The sequence below is a fragment of the Grampus griseus genome (assembly GCF_964374135.1).
Source record: "Grampus griseus genome assembly, chromosome: 17".
Lineage (NCBI taxonomy): Eukaryota > Metazoa > Chordata > Mammalia > Artiodactyla > Delphinidae > Grampus > Grampus griseus.
The window spans coordinates 79,816,589-79,833,947 of record NC_139011.1 but is presented as its reverse complement, the minus strand read 5'-3'; the positions used below and the strand labels follow the sequence as shown (position 1 = coordinate 79,833,947).

General features: G+C 40.1%; 1 protein-coding gene across 2 annotated transcripts in view; it reads left to right on the top strand.

Moving 5' to 3' along the window:
• Positions 1 to 9,765: 9,765 nt before the first annotated feature.
• The window catches only part of SNTG1 (syntrophin gamma 1), a gene marked incomplete at both ends in the record, with an annotated part of 197,975 nt that continues 190,381 nt past the window's right edge, over positions 9,766 to 17,359 (top strand). For both annotated transcript variants that reach the window (XM_082674870.1, XM_082674869.1), the window contains one exon: positions 9,766 to 9,792. In XM_082674870.1, coding sequence (XP_082530996.1) covers positions 9,766 to 9,792 — 27 coding nt within the window. The remainder of the gene's footprint in view (positions 9,793 to 17,359) is intronic.

Genomic DNA, 17,359 nt, shown 5'->3' with positions numbered 1-17,359 from the left:
CACCTCTCTTAGGGGAGAGGTGACCTGGGTAAAGGGAAACTTCCTCTGACCCTCTCCAATGTCTTGGATTATTTTTTCCCTCCAGTGATTTGCTGGGAACTTCTCCATTGGACCCCCAGACTTCCACAGAGGAACTCTCATCCATGGGTGTTTCTCAAACTTGGTGTTCTTTGGGGGAAAGATGCTAGAAAACTCCTATTCTGCCATCTTTACGACGTGGCCCAGCCTGTAAGCTCTTGAGTCGGGCTCTGCTTTCTGAGGTGAGAGCCAGGAGCCCGGGGCTAAGGTTCTTTATTACTCAGTGCTCAGGCGCTGCACTTTGTTCCTGGATCTTCTCAGGCCACTCGGTGGACAGTGACGCATTCCTGTTTATGGCATTTGGAGTCAGTCTAAGCAGAAGCGTACCATATTCTGATTTGTATTTGTTACTATGTAAGACATATGTCATTCTCATCAACACTGCTGGACATCCACGGTGTGTGGGCACCCTAATTACCTCTTATATATCCTGACTGAACTCCCCCATTCTCCCGGGGGCGGGGTGGAGACCATCAACCTGAGATTATAGTGGATGAACAAACCTTAGGGAACTTAAATAATTTGACAGTTACTTAGACAGCAAGTGAGTGGCCTGGATTCAAACCTAGACCCCCTTTACTACAAAGTTAACATTTCCTTTCAAATATTATGTTTATACTTTGTCTTTCCAGTTATGAATGTGACATGTGTCTCCTATTTCACACAAACCTAACGCTGTGCTTCAAGAAATATTGAAGCCACGATAGGAGAAAGAGCTCATGTAGGTTTAATAATATTGAGTTCTATTTCAAATTTGGGCACAAAACTGAGGAATTTTAGAGAATGTATACCACTTTTCTGCACCTCCCTTTCCTCAGTAGTATTCAAGGAGGTTAGATGAAAATGATGGTCAAGGCTATGCTTGTTTTTAACATTTTATTATCTGTTAATCTGATTAGATACTTGATGGATTCATAAATTGAGATAATCTTTAAAGGTCTGATCACGAACCGGTTTGTGACATGTACACACTGCTATGTTTTAAATGAATAACCAGGCTTCCCTGGTGGCACAGTGGTTGAGAGTCCGCCTGCCGATGCAGGGGACACAGTTTGTGCCCTGGTCTTGGAAGATCCCGCATGCCGCGGAGCAGCTGGGCCCGTGAGCCATGGCCGCTGAGCCTGCGCACTCAATGGGAGAGGCCACAGCAGTGAGAGGCCCACGTACCACCCCCCCCCACACACACACAAAAATAAAATAAAATGAATAACCAACAAGGACCTACTGTATAGCACAGCAAACTCTGCTCAATATTATGTGAGAGATTTATTTTCATTATTACCATCATGCAATTATTGTTCCATGTTTTGAACATTATATCTTGCACCTTTTAATAGTATTAATAAATAATAATATTCTTTCTTATAAAATGGAGCTGAATGCACGTGTTCCCTGCTGTGAACCATGATTTTACATATTAGTGTTAAAATACATAGCTTGTCAGGAGAAGAGCTATTTTGATGGTGAAGGACTCTGTGAAAGGGAAGTTGCCAGCGCTCTTCTACCATATTTTGACCACCTTTTAGATGCTCTAGACCTCTCTCTTTGATGCTAAAGCCATATATTTCCTTGGGCCAGATTCCTCATCTGTAGCCTTGCTGATAAGTGTGGCCCAAGAACCAGAGGGCCTTGACTGTCTCTCGGGAGCTTCACCTTCCCCCAGGGATGCGCTAACAGGATCCCAAGGCCATTCCTTTGCACAGTAAATTCTGAGCTGCCTCTCTCTGAAGTGTAACTCAACTGCTCTCCTAGGCCTCTTAACGAGTGAAGATTTCTTTTCTTTAAGTTTTGCCATTTTCGAAAAATAATAGAACATTTTTTCCAATTTATGTCAGTCCCTGAATTTTCAACGGCAGCCATTAATATTGTTCCATTTCCCTCTTTAAATTCACAGCAGGATTTATGTCAATAGTTGAAAAGGGAAAAGATAAATCACATGTCTGTTAAAATTTGTCATTATTGTTCAAACCAAGGGCTGGATATTAAAACCATGATGATGAAAGTATTGTTCTTACTATAGAAAAATATGGTAATTGTTTTGAAATAACATGGTGATCAAACATTTTCCCCTCAATATCTAAACATTCAGTTAGAATATCAGAGTTGTTATTTTTGGAGTGATAGAAAAAGATCTTAATAAGTAACTATGTCTAACAGCATGATGTCAGCACTTTCAAATCTATTTAATTGCATTACTAGACTTCGGTGTACTGTTAGCATTCTGTGTGGCAGTGGCTTGTCTTTTGTTCTGATTGCAAAGCCTCTGTGGATGGACAGTGTCACTGCAATAAGGCGCACAAGGGGTTTGATTTTCTGGCCCCGCTGTGAGGGCCTCTGCCTGGAACACTTCAGGCCCGAAGGGCCACGGGGACCAGAGCAATTACCTAGGACAGTGGCCTTTAAACGGGGCCTTGCAGAGCTCTGGGCTTGGAGGACTCCTGAGCCAGCTGCATAGGATGTGTCCACGTGGAATGGACCCGGCGCGTGCGGAATTCAGGAGCTGAGGCTACAGAGAGGGTGGATGAGCTAGAGGTCTGATATAAAGGCGCGTGGCTGAAGTGCTGGAGTAGTAAGATCTAGGCACTGTGAAGCCAGCATCTTCATCAATCAAAACTTCGGGGAAAAATGGAAGAAGAAACATTGAGTGTGTAGCCACATGAACATTGACACCCACTTATATATCCTTTCCTGGTTTATTTCTGTGCACAGTGACTTTACAACTTTGTACATAATTTCACGTATTTTATCCATTTTCTGGATTTGGAGGAGGAGATAATTTTTGCAAAATAGGCATTCCAGAGATTTTTGGAGGGCTCCCTTTGGCACATATGCCTCTTTCAACATCCTGTTTGTTTCATTTCTGATTTGGTAGGCTTGCAGTGGTATTCATAAATTTCCAGAATTCCTTCTTTTTTTTCTAAGTATTAAGTGTTGAAACATACTTTCTTCTCTTTTTCGTGGAGTATTATCAAAACTCTATAATTAAAAATAAATATTCACTCAGAAATATAAAAATCTAGCTAAATAGATTGGGTGAAAATGAGTTAGCATTAAAAAAAAAAATGACTTAAGGACCTGACATAATTGCCTAAATACACATTCAAGTGCTGTAAAATCAGAGCAGACATTCAGAGTCCCCGTAAGTTATCAAAACATCAGTAAGAGATTGGAGTTGTTTCATTTTAAAAAAAATCTCAGAGAGAGACAGAAAATTCCAAAACTTCTTGACAACTTTGCACACAAGCAGAGTAAGCATAGCTGACCAAAACTGGTAGAACATTTAGGGGAAAAAAAACATATATATATATATATATATATATATATATATATATATATATATACTAAAAAGTGCAAAAAATGCCTTCCATAATCTCAAGGCCTGCAAAAAACGGCCTTAAAAGGAGGTCTCTTTCTAAGGGGACAGAGCAAGCGGGGACAGGGGAGTTCTCAGCTGAGGGCTGGGGGCTAGCTGCCGGCCCCTCCCCTGGGACACCCACGCCAGCTCCGCACAGGCTGCCGCTGAAGGGCTGCTTTCCTTGTCCTTGTGTTGCTGCGTGTGGCACTGTGATGAGAAGGATGAAATGTGATGGACGTGCTGTGTTCAATTCCCATTCTCTGCCCTACCAGGAATTTGGACGTGAGGGCAGAGGCTGACCTCTCTCAGACCACAGGAGCTGAGGGCGGCCAGGTGGGTTTCAGACCCTGTGAAATCACCTCTTAGCTGCTTGGCTTGGCCCTTACAGGAGGCAGAAGCAAACTGCCATCCTGTTTAAGCCACTATTTTGTTGGCATTTTTAAAATAACCAAGCACTCTCTTAACCAATATAGAAAGGGGAACGATGCATACAGACTCGCCCCCAAGGTACCCACCACAGAACATACAGAAGGTTCTCTAAAATCAAACCCAAGTGACTGCAAGTGTCATTGTTGCTCTTATTGCTTTAACCACTTTATTTTGGGGGGGCAGTTAATCAATTTCCAATCGGTCAAGGCATCACGAGAAGATGTGAAAGCTTGTAGAGAGGGTATAGGCTGGGTTTGACTTTGGGATACCCCAAAATATGAAAGGTAAATTTTGCATATTTTATAATTTAGCCTAGGGCAAGTTCTATAAACAGACAACATTTTTCCATTCAGTAAACTGAACTGTCATAGTAAGCAGAGTGTGACAGAGACTTTTTTACACTCACTAAAGCATTCTGGAGAGTATCTAAGTAATTTAAATCCACGTGTATTTGCACTGATGCTTTCTGTGCTGTCTTACGTAACTACCTGCTCAGGTCTCAGATCCCCACGTGTTGTGGCTTTGGAAAGAAGTTCTCTTTATCTCATCAACCTCATACCAAATGAAGCATTTTGAGAGAAGTAGTATTTCCACATGCATGAGTCTGACTGTTTGTCTAACTCTGCTTTCCCGGTTTTGGTTATAAAGAAGAGGTTTAATCAACAGGATCTGGTGTTATTCTCAGCATGATTGACAACAACAGTTGCAGTTAACTTCTTAGTCTTAGGTTTAATCATAGGAGGCAAGACCTTTGCACAGAGGCCAGGTCTGAAGATCCATGACATGTAAGTGGTACTCTGAGGGTACTCGGGAATATCCAGCTCCACTCTCACTATTCAGGGACCAGGCTGGCACTGTTCCTTGGGTCACATGTGTCAAAATGGTAGAAACAGGTTTCCTTAGGCTTGGACTTTTCCATGCTGTGCGGCTTCTCCCTGAGCTGGTCAAGGGGATTCTAAATTGATCAGGAACGTGATAGGTCACATTTATATATTGTGATTCTGTAAACATTAAAGTGAATTTTATCCTTATCCACCCAAGCTACTTATGCATTACTTTTCTCATCTCCATATTTTAAGTGATGAAGTTTTCTAAGAATCATTTTAAGAAATTCATTTTCATAAAAGTTTTATTTTTTCCCTGATAAGACTTATACTAAATACTAATAAATCAGTAAGCTATTTTTCCTTATTCTTGGATATAGAGATGAAAGCTTTTGGAATTGTATATTTGTTATTGCTTTACATTTTAACACAGATTAATTATTTTAAAACAATCATATAGAGAAAGCCCTAAAAATTTCAGTTTTTAAAATTTCTAAGTTATGCAATAAGAACTATGAGAAAAGAACTTCATTTTTTGCAATGAATGTACCCCTAGGAAAAACAAAAGACATTTTTTGTTTTGTGGGGAAAAAGAAATTCTTTGTAATTTTCCATGAAGGTATTAGTTAATTTATCTTGTTAATAAACCAATTGCAAAAAATCAAGTTCTTTTCTCATAGTTCTTATTGCGTAACTTAGAAATACCTAGTGTAAAGTATATCCTGGAGCTTATGTCATTGGGCTTGCTGGTACTGATTAGCTGTACTTAATGTATTTTCAGAAATACTTAGAAACATGCTGTTTCATTCAGTTATTGTCACACTAATACTGCCTGATGAAACCATAGAATCTCAGTGGCATACACAACTGTATCAGTTGGGATTCTCCAGATGAACATAACCAGTCGGATACCCATATATCTACATACATGTGTTAAGAGATTCATTTCAAAGAGTTGGCTGCCACCATCGCGGGGCCTGGAAGTCCAGAGTCTGTAGGATGGGAGGGACTTGGTGCTCCCATCTTGAAGCAGAATTCCATCATCAGAGACATGTCCCAGTTTGCTCTTAAGGCCTTTCAGCTGATGGCATGAGCCCACTGCTCCCCACATTATGGAGAATAATCTCATTTACTTAAAGTCAACTGTTTGTAGATGTTAGCCATAGCTACAGAACACCTCACCGAAGTACCTACATTAGTGTTTGATTCGATTACTTGGTACCGGGTTGAATAACTGGCATAATCAGGTCAGCACATGAAAACTAACCATCACAGTTCACCCTTGTCAACTTGACATTCACACTCTTCTCCTTAACCCTCCAACAAGGACGGTAAAGTCTTACTTCCAACGGAGATGAAACAAGTACCCTGCATGCAACCCAGAATAACGCGATCATTTCCTCGGAAGGGAGCACTAAGTCCTGAAGTGACATTCACTCCTCTCCTTGATGTACTGTGACTTGAATGCTGTGACGTAAAAGTCTACATTATTAATAAACTTAATGTTAGATCGTAAGAGGATACAAGAAGGAACAAAGACTCTCATCATCATATCTATAATAAAATAAGGAAGAAATCCTCATACAATTACAGTTCTCATTTCTCCAGCTGGACACATGTTGTAACTGGTATTGAAAACTACCTTCTACTACCTTTGCCCTCAGCAAGCACTTCAGCTAGTCATGGTTCTGTTTAAGGTGGAGGGTTAGCATAATTTTGACTGGATAAGTGTAATTGTGGTGCTTCCTAACAATGGAATTTTATCCTGATAAAAATAAATGACCTATTGAGCCATGAAATTACATGGACACACCTTAAATGCATATTTCTAAATTTTAAAAGACAGTCTGAAAAGACTCTGTCCTGTGTGATGCCAATTATATGACATTCTGGAAAAATCACAACTGTAGAGACAGTAAGAAGATCATTGGTTGACCAGGTGTTCACAGGGAGGGAAGGAAGGTTGCACAGGTGGAGCACAGGGGATTCTTCAGGTCTGTGAAGTGATCTGTGTGATACTGTAGTGGTGGGTGCATGACACGGTGCACTTGTCAAATCCCATGGAAATTTAAAGCGCAGAGTCAACTTGATGTGTGAAAATTTTTAAAAACTTCTTAGGGGATCAGGAGACCCTATTATGGCAAAGAATCTACTGTAATACAAGGTCTGAAATAATCTCACTGAAATGGGGGAGAAAAGGGGTTCACACTCATCATTTTGGAAATGAGTGCAGCTTGTAGTATTAAAGGCAAAATAAACTGTGCTCTAGTGGATAAAATTGTTTCCCACAGGGATATGTGTTAACAGTTCCTGTGTGGCTGTCCCTGTACGCTGGGGCTGAACAACTAGGTAAGTGAACGGTGGGTCCCTGCGGGAGTGGGAATCTACAGACAGACAAGGGGAGAAATTAGGAAGGTCCATGTAGTCATGTGTTAGAGACGCAACATCACTAAGAGCTCATGGTTAGCTTAACAAAGATACAGATGCTTATGCATGGAAATCTTTATAAATGCATGCATTCCAACACGGGTTATCATATGCACATATATTCCTTGCTCTGCCAGCTGAGAGGTCCTAAGTAAATGATTGGATAAATAAATAAATGGAGAAGAATAGTTGCATCTCCTGTCTAGAGCAATTCCAAGTAATCCCTGTCGATACTCAACCCTCAAGGAGGAGGAGCACAACTCCCCACCCTTTAAGCGTGGGCTGTTTATAGTGACTTGTCTCTAGAGAGTGCAGTGTGGAGAGTGGGACCGAGAGGAACTTATGGTGAGAAACCTGATAAACGCCATCTCAGCCAGCCCCTCAAGGTCAGCCTCAGCGGCAGGGATAAGGCGTGCTGACTGGGATTCTCTGACGTGAGGTGGTCAAGTGGCATTTATCTCTGGTCTTCCTCTCCAGAACCCATGACCCCACTACAGTCATGAGAAAAACGTCAGAATAATCCCAACGGAAGAACATTCTACCAATTACCAATAATCCTCAAAACTGCCAAAGTCATTAAAAAAGGGAAAGTCTGAGAAATGGTCATAGCTAAGAGAAGCGTGATGAGACACGGTGATGAAATACGATGTGGCGTCTGGGATGGGATCCTGGAAACTACAGAGGACACTGGGGGGTGAAAACAAGGAAATTTCAAAGAAGTAGGGCCTTAACAGTAAGATCACAGTCCTGGTTCATTAGCTGTAACAGCGTTACACGCCATATGCCATGCTAAGGCATGGTGTGCATAAATGTAAGATGTGAATAATAGAGGGAAAGGCATGTGGGGAATGTGGGAACCCTCTGTGCTATTTTCACAATATTTCTGTAAATCTAAAACCACTCTAACATAAACCTTTGTACAGAAAAGGTCTCAGAAATTTTTAAACGTATAAAATACAACTTTTATTCCAGTTTTTAAATTTATAATCACTGAAAACAGTTTTATGATAGCTATGAAATTTATGTTACCTAATAATTAAATTGCTTTGCATATTACATTAATTCTTTTTCTGAATAAATACCTGATATTATTACCAGATATTTTCATGAAAGCCAATGGAAAATTAAGAAAACAAGGAAGATGTATTAAAAATGGTAGAAGGCATGGGTACACCCCCTACTCAAATAGAGATTGAGTTTAGATGGTGGTTAAATACCTTCATGCCTGTTTTCTCTGGTTGCATTTAGTAGCAGGAAATTGATTCTAGACACACCATGTTTTTATGTAATCAATAAATACTGAAATTCTCCTCCTTTTATAGAAAAGGAATAGCTTCATGTCAGAGCTGGCGATAAGTAGATATTTGCTTTCAAATACAATCTTAAGAGCAATTTTGAAAAATAATAGTTAAACTAATGGCAAATTTCTCACGGACACTAAATAAATAGTTCGCGTCATCAGGTTATAATTTCAGCATCAAATTGCCCTTTCATTTGCTGATGATTTGTTCTTACCTAACTTTACCAAAATCAGCCTCCGTATGCTTTCCAGTCACACCAGAGCAGGCTCACAGCCCACAACTTATTTATGGAAAACAGTGTATTATGTGGCTTGTTCAGTTACTACCGAAAATGGTCAATCTCTTTTCCTTCAAAGGCAACAGTAATAATCCAGTGACAACATACTCCATTCCACTCACCCTTGATCAAGTGTTCATCAGTCTCACACAACAGAAAATGACAAAGAGGACAAGATAGTTTACTGTCCCCAAAGCTGAGAGGAGCAGTTGTTTGAGGTGTATAAAGTCTCCTATTTCGGAATTCACCGTTCATTTCACTTGGGCGTCTCATTCTCCTAAACTGTTAGATTTTGGCTCCGCATTTTTATACTGACAGGATGTCAATTTTCTATGACAACCCTTAGTTTTATTAAGTTCCTCACATAATTAAAACAAAACTCTCCAAAAGCATTTAAAATCAAACAAGACATATGCATTTATGTGCATTTAAGTCTATGCCTATCATTTAGAAATTAGAGTGACCACTAAATGCATCTGTATTAGGTACTTCATACGTTGATTTATCTTTATATTATTCACCCTGATAAATAGCTTGCTTTCTTAGATCACTCTGTTTGTGAATTACATTTTAAGTTCCGGAGAGAATTATTCATGCATGTAGCTTTTTAATTAAAAGGAGAAAGATTAGTCAACCTTTTATCAAGAGATAACCACATGAAAGGCAACTTTTAATTACTCCTTTTGAAGTTTCTTCCCCAGTTGCCAAGTGGGGTTTCACAGGGGATGCAGGGATGAGCCAGCCCCTGAGCGGCAGGCTGATCCCGCCCTGGGTCCCATCCGGATGCTGAGGGGAGGGAGCGGGGCCTGGAAATGCACATTCCCGGCCCGCGGAACCATGGCCGTAGGGTTATTCTTCACAGAAGCTGGAGCTGAAGACGTTTCATCTCCTCCTGCCGTCTCTTCGTTGTCCCCTGGGAGCTCTTGTCCTTACAGGTGGCTGTAAACAGTTGGCCTGCCGGCTCCGCTGCCTAATTTATTGTACTTCGTTACGTCCTCCTCTCTGCCCCTCGATGCTGTGCTTGATGGCCTTTCTCTGTCTTTTCAGACGACATCCTCTGCGGTGCCGCAGCACATGGATTTCAGGACTACCTGTGAGGAGGTAGGTCGCATGCCTTCCGTTTTTGATGAGGGGAAACAGGTGATAGGGAACGCTGGGCCCTCCCTTACGTATTTACGTGGAAAATGGCTTTCCACAGAGGGACGGGTGATGGGCCCACAGTGTTTCCAGAGCACGAGCTGTCTCTGCAAGACTGGAAAGGCCTCACAGGCCTGGGGAAGCCCCGGGATTTCAGTCTTCCTTCAAGAAGACTGGCGCATGTTTCATTGGACTGAATTGTCTCTCCCCACAAACTATACGCTGAAGGCTTCAGCTAGTGAAAGAGCTGGAACTAATTCTTTTCACATAAATGGTTATAAATTAGAAGACATCTAAGGTCCCTTTCAACACTAAAAGACTTTGATTTTATGATTCCCATACTCTTTAAGTATTTCAGTATTAAGTATTGATGTATGGCGACTCTCTGTAGAGCTGTCATCACATTCGGTGTGAGCGGAAGTGATGCATTCATTGCTCTTGAAGGATGTTAAAGGCCATCCATTCAAGTGTGCAGTCAACAGTGCATGGAGTTGGGGCTCCAGGAATGCAGCTCTTCTATTTTAGGAAGAAAGATTATCTTTCCATGCAACACTCAAAGCATTGTCTTTTCACTCTTCAGGCAAAATGCAAATATTCATATGTTAAAATATTTCATATTTGCTTAAAAGGTTTAAAATAGTTTAGTATGTATAAATAACCCAAGAAAGAAACAGCCATAACTAGATTACCTATAATAAAGTTTAAAAAATCTTCAGTATTAACATTTGTCAAAATTGTTCTTTTAGTGAAATGTCATGTATTATATTTCTTGCAAAAATATCTTTTTAAAAAAAATATTTGTCACAGTAGGTTCAATTTTAGGTTGTTCAGAAAAAATAATAAATTACTTTCATTCCTTCAATGCTTATTTTTAATTTTTTTATTTTCAAAGTTTAAGTATGGTAATACTTTTAAAAATCCTTTATACATGCTAGCACTTTTCAAATTATATTATATTATAGCTATTTGTTTACAAACCTCTCTCACATGCTACCCTGAATATTATAAGGTCAGAATGTGTAATTTATTCATCTTTTAATTCAGCCCCTTTCAAAGGTTCATACTTAAAAAAAAAAATTACTGTTTTCCGAGCTTACACTTAGAAGCATAAATTTTAAGTGTGTCATTTCTGGTTGTAAATACAGTACGTGTTATCATACTGGTCATTTTGTATGAATGTAGTAAACCTACAGTTTCTTTTAAAGTTTTATCTTACGTTTTGGGTGGTAAAGCACCCATCAATCTGAATGGATATTTGTGTGAATGAGACAACGTGACACACATCGGAGACGCATGTGGTAGAGACTGGACAGTGGCCAATGTTTCTAACACATGGTTCACCTTGGACGTGAGAGGCTGTATAAGATTGATTTCCCAGACCGTTTCTTACACAAAATGTTTTGATTCATTGATTTGAAACATACATCAAATTCTGTCCAAGGTTCAGCTGTTTTTTATAATGGTGATGCCGTTGAGGTCCTCTTACCCTTACTTCTGTAATAGATGTTCTTTGCTCTCCGGCAATGATCCCTTGAGGATCTCACCATTTCAACGCTGCCAGCGTGGAGCAGACCTCAGAACTGTCAGAGCAGTTCCCGCGTGTCTGACACATGCTGGCTGGACCGGAAGTGATGCAGGACTCTATGGTGCCCTGAGGATGATCGAATCGCCCTGAAGATGGACCGAAATCAAAGGGTTTGCCAGAAATTGACAGTCTTAGAACGTTTAAGTGGACCTGCACCGTAAAGACAATTTAGCTTAACTCTGCCACTTTGCAGATGAGCAAATGGAGAGGTTTTATGAGAATGCTGAGTGACACTTAATGAATTAGGTAAAAGCAAAACCATCATGTATAGCTTGGAATGCCTGAGTCTAATTTTGGGCCTCTTTCTTAAGTACTACATTGCTGAAAATTATATCAAAGATACATTAAATGAAACTTGTTTTCTCTTGACTTTCTCTTGACTGATAATAAACTACTAAGGATGAAAATTTGATATCCACGTCCATCAGACAGATCCAGATAGAATATTACCACGCAGATGCCAAGAAGTCTCTTCTTTGTGAAGGAATAGAAGTGTGGCTAGATAAGTTTCATTTAAACATCTTAATTATCTAATACGGACTTTTTTTTTTAAAGGAGGGTTATTTATTGTTTAAAAAATTCTTCTCTTAAAAAGAAAATGTTGTAATTATTTTAAAGTAATTGGGATTCAAAAGTATGACAAGAAACAAAAATGAAGAGAGAGAATACAATCAGGACAAATGCAAAACCCACATTGTAGAAGAAAAAGTGTGTGCATACCCAGGCAAAAGTACTGACTTCTCCACCTTTAAAAGTGTCGTCAAGGGCCTCCCTGGTGGCGCAGTGGTTGAGAGTCTGCCTGCCGAGGCAGGGGACACGGGTTCGTGCCCCAGTCCGGGAAGATCCCACATGCCGCCGAGCGGCTGGGCCACAGCTGCTGAGCCTACGTGTCCGGAGCCTGTGCTCCACAACGGGAGAGGCCACAGCAGTGAGAGGCCCGCGTACCGCAAAAAAAAACCAAAAACCTATGTGTTCCAGTAAACCAATATTCTATCTTTAGTGTGGGTTTTCCTCATTGTTCACTTTCATATCCACATTCTTTAAAATAGGATCACATCTAGGTGTTGAGTATGAAAATACATATTTCTCTATAACATATTTAACAGTTTAATAATTCATGCACACTTATAATCTAGTCTCATATAATAACATATAATCTGTGACTATGTTTCATTCAACAAATATTGAAAATCCCAGTATGAATAAAAGACTGTACTAGGTCCTATAGATTAATAATCCTTAAAAATGAAAAGAGTCATAACTTATGAAGATTTTCTTTAGATAACAGCATATAAGGTGAAGTCAGATGATGTGACATGGAAGTCACTACATGTCATGCCTAAATACACGATTAACTGTTAGGTGAATGTATTTATTCAATGAAAGCCCTGAGTTCCAAATGTTAAGGACTCATCTTTAGATGGAACGGTCTCTGAAGATTGCAAGGAGATACAAGTTTTGTACAAGTGCTTGAAAAGTGGCTGGAATTTAGCTAAGGAGGAGGCCAGGTAAGACCCCATCCCAGCAGGCAAAGGAAAGGGTAAAACGCAGTTTGAAACATCTTGTGTGAAACAGCATTAGTGCACTGCTACTACAAGATGGTACAGGATAAGGAACTACATATCACTTGCAACTAGAGGCTTACAAGACAAGTTAAATTAGATTTGGCAACCAAAATACAGAACTATGAGGATTCCTACAAGACTGTCGTGCATAGAATGGTCTCTGCCTGGTTTCTTGCAGTTTATTATATCTGATATTGCAAATTCCACACTTCAGGGTTAAAGGAGCACAGATATTAAAGTTCCATGAAAACACAATTTGTGTTCTTTCAAGGACTAGAACCTCAATTAAAGAGGTCTTAACTTTCAAGTAGACAGTGGGTGACAGTCTACTTCTCAAACTTCCAAAGGTACTTGGTTTCTGCAAAGCATACATTCTTAATAAGTTTACATGTGAGGTTTGTTTTTAAAACAGATAAATCCATGTAAATTCTTGAACACACTTCATTGATTCACAGAAAACAAGTCAATGACTAGATGTTTAAACATATTGCCTTTTAAGTAATTAAGAGGTATTGCCTTTTAATATTCCTCTAAGCAAATAGTCTTCAGTGTGGGTTTTGCAAAATCCAGCTGCAATGTAGGATCATCCGTCAGGGACAGGAAAACAACCTTTGAATGTATTTATCACTTTTCAGGTTTTACGTATGTTGTATAATTATGTAATATATTTGTATGTTATATGTAACACATGCATTTCCTCACTCATGCGTGATGCATCCCCAGTTAAACAAGTCTGAAGACAAATGACTGTTATGTTAGTAAAGAAAAAGAAGCTGCAGGTCTTAAGTTTATACTAAAATGTGGGACTGATCATTATTTGAATGATTTTTTTATTTTTTGAACAATCTGGGTCCACAGATCTGTAAAGACTTTGCATCCCTCAGTGTTCTAGTTTGTGCCGCACCGGTGGCCACACTCAGTGTCCTGTTGCCCGTTCTCACCCCTGTAGCAGTCCATGGGGGATGAGCCCATGTGGGTCAAGCCTCTCCCGGTATCCACTAGTGTCCTGTGCTCCCTCAGCAGCCTAGCTTTGGCAGGAAAAGCATCCATCAGGCCCAGAGTGGTTTCTGTCTCATTTTTCCCTCACTGGCCATCGCTCTGATCCATGAAGAATGGCTGGTTCAAGATGGTGTCCTTCTCAGAACTCTCTGCACTCCCATAAGGAGATGCTTGGTAACCAAAGTGCTACCAGGTGAAAGACACAGATAGCCTTGTCGTCGTGTGTGGAAAGACTGGGGGAGGCATCCCCTCAAAGACCTCTGCATGAGGGGACCAGGGCCAGGGGATAAGAGCCTGGAGCCTGGAGCCGGGCAGCCCGGGTTCAAATCCTGACTCACCCATCTCTGCGCCTCTGCTGCCCTGGGTTATCAGAGCCAAGGGGATTAATACTTCAGGGCGCACAGCCTGCCTTCACAGTGGTGATGCCAGTCCAGCGGTGCTGCTCTGAGCTGGGGGGCGCCCCAAATGGACTTTACCCCTCTTCTTCCAGCTACTGTAGCAGCTCCGGGTCTGAGCCAGTTGCTTCCCGTCCCCAGAGTTTCCTGCGCAAGGTTTATGTTTCTGCAACAGTAACTATGTGCTCACTTCCCCAACCCCCATCCATCTTCTTCTCTGCTGTAAGAAATACATTCATAAGACCTAACTCTAAACGTTTATGTTATTTCACTGCTCTTAGGTTCCTCCATGGCCCCTCCCGCCTGTTCACACGCTGGGCACACCGTACAGGGGCCTGACCGCCCCGCCCCCTGCCCTTCTGCCGCGGCCCCTCCCACATACCACGGGCTCGGCCTCGGGGCTGCGTTCTCCATCGTCCGGGGAGCATGCATTCTCATGCTTCTGGATGTTCACTCAGCTTTTTCCCTTTTGGATGAAATTACTTTTGCCTTCTCTAATTATTGTTTTCTTGATTTATTTTTTCAAGACAAGCCACACATTTTTCTATCTACAGAGCCTCCTCTAATGCCCCTTCTCTCATGAATAGTTAGGTCCCTTCTCTACGTTGCTCCTGTATCAAGTGCTCCAATATCATACTGCATGTTATTTATACATGTACATTTTTAGAAGTAGGAATACTCTGAGGCCAAAGATGATTGTCTAATTCATGTCTGACTCACTGTTAATGTTACACAGTATTGGCAAAGTGGATGTGTGTGTCGGATTTTTAATGTATTTTCATGTCCATAGGCTGAATTTTCGTAATAGAATAAATGTAACATCTGTAATGCCTGGAAAATGTATTTTAATGTGAATGTGTTGTTAGCTTCATTATCTCTCAGTTTGTTATTTTCTCCAAACAGCTATGTATTGGTGTATGCATATATATATATATAATTCTAACAAAAAGTTGCCTCATTCTTTATTTTCCTTCACTCTTGTCCTCTGAAGAGTCAAGCATGGGCTCCAAGTCTGTGTTCTGTTTTCCAGACAACCATCTAATAGTTAGGGGACATTTCACACATTACTTGAGTGAATGGAGCTTTGACCATATCAGAAATGTGATGAGAGAAACCTCATAGCTGTGTTTTAGTTCCTCAAACTTTCCCTGGCGATCTTTGCGATCTCTTTGATGTGTAACAATAATGTATTTATGGGATCTCAGGGAAAAGCCCCTCTTTCATCCACAAGTTGAGACAGGGCTTTATTTGTGATTGCCAGCTATTCCATTACATTTCTGGGGAAAAAATGGCTCGGGTACTGTACATCTAAAAATCAGCAAATGTGCCCAATTTTGTTCCCTTAGCTTTGATATTATCTCCTGCCCTTCTCTCCCCTGCATCTCAGAAGTCCCGATGTTGGCCCCTGGCCAAGATCACCTTGTAAGCATGAGAGACTTTTCCATGTGAAAAATGTACAAAAATTGTGTCTGTATTAAGGAAAATATAATTTGCTTTTGCTGACATTCTTTTGTCTTTTAGACATATGCACTTGAGTTAAGCTCTGTGGTAGATTAAAGGATGCGATTTAGGGGCCCCAGCTATGCATAGCCTCAGAGGAGGGACTGATGCCATCATGGCTCCTGGAAAAGCTTGTTTTTCCTTAAAAGATATTATAACACTTACAAAATAATTACAGACCAATTTAACATTGTATATAATAGAGGGTATAATGGTATGTATTTTCACATGGGAAAAAGCAATTTACAGAAAGAGTTATCTCTGGAAGTTGCGGTATCTAAGTATATTCTCATCAACACCATGGAACATTCTTTTAAAGAAACAAACCCCTAGCAATCCACATCTAATTTATATTCCAAGGGAAAGAAAGTCTCATTTGTCTGGGATTTTGTGCTCATTAAATAGTAAGGGTAAAAATGTATTTCTATGTACTTCTCCCTTTATCCAAATTAAGAATGGCTCAATGGTTATTAAATGAAAATGTAATTTCCAAGGTAGTCATTGTTTTTGTTGACTTTTTAGTTCAGAGTAACAGCCAGCGATTATATTCTGTTTCAAAAGAATTTCCATTTGCATCTCTGATAAATGGGACTATAAAGTGTCCTTGCTAAGGAGAATATTTCCATTTATCTGGCAAATATTATAACCCTGACCTGCTTCAGGAGGGACGAGATGTGTGGACTCCCTCTGTGATCACTAAGCTGATGGTTTAAAGCCATGCAGTACAAGTTTGGAAATATTCACAGGCTGTTTCCACAATTCCCGGAAATGTGTGAAGCAAAAACAGTGGAAAGGGAATCAAAAATCTTGGGTCTCAAGCCAGGCTGTGTCTTAATTAGCTGTGTTAATTCAAGCAGTTCTTCACCTCTTTATCCTGGTTCCCTCCTCTGTACAAGGTGCATGTGTGCTGGTGAATGGGTTGATCAAATAGTGGAGGGTAGAGAAGATAAGAAGGTATGTTTTTACAGGTTTAAAATTCTGTGAGAAAGACAGTAAGTAGATGAGTGGTTGCCTAGGACTGGGTGTGGGAGGATGGAGAGTTGGGAATATTAGGTTTCTTTACAGAGTGATCAAAATGGTCAAAAATTGGTTATAGCAATCAATGGCTGCATATTGCTACACTAAAAACATTGAACACTTTAAAGAGTTGAATTGTATACAGTGTGAATAGCATCTCAATAAAACCATTATGAAATTTATATTGATTGTAAGTATTAAACAAAACTTTCACTATTTTAAAAATATACTGTAAAACTGTAATCCTTACTTTCCAAATCTTTGTGGGGATTTTCTCACATAATCTCTATTATCTGAGGTCTACTTTATGTGAAAAGGTTATACTTTTCTGTGTACCTGTATTAAGTTTCAGACTCATCAGAGTGCATTTTCCCTAGCTTTCAGATGTTATTCATCATGTTTTGCTATAAATAAGCCATAAAATTATAATCTATAAACTAAGTATAATTCTTTTCTCTGTTTTGCTTTCT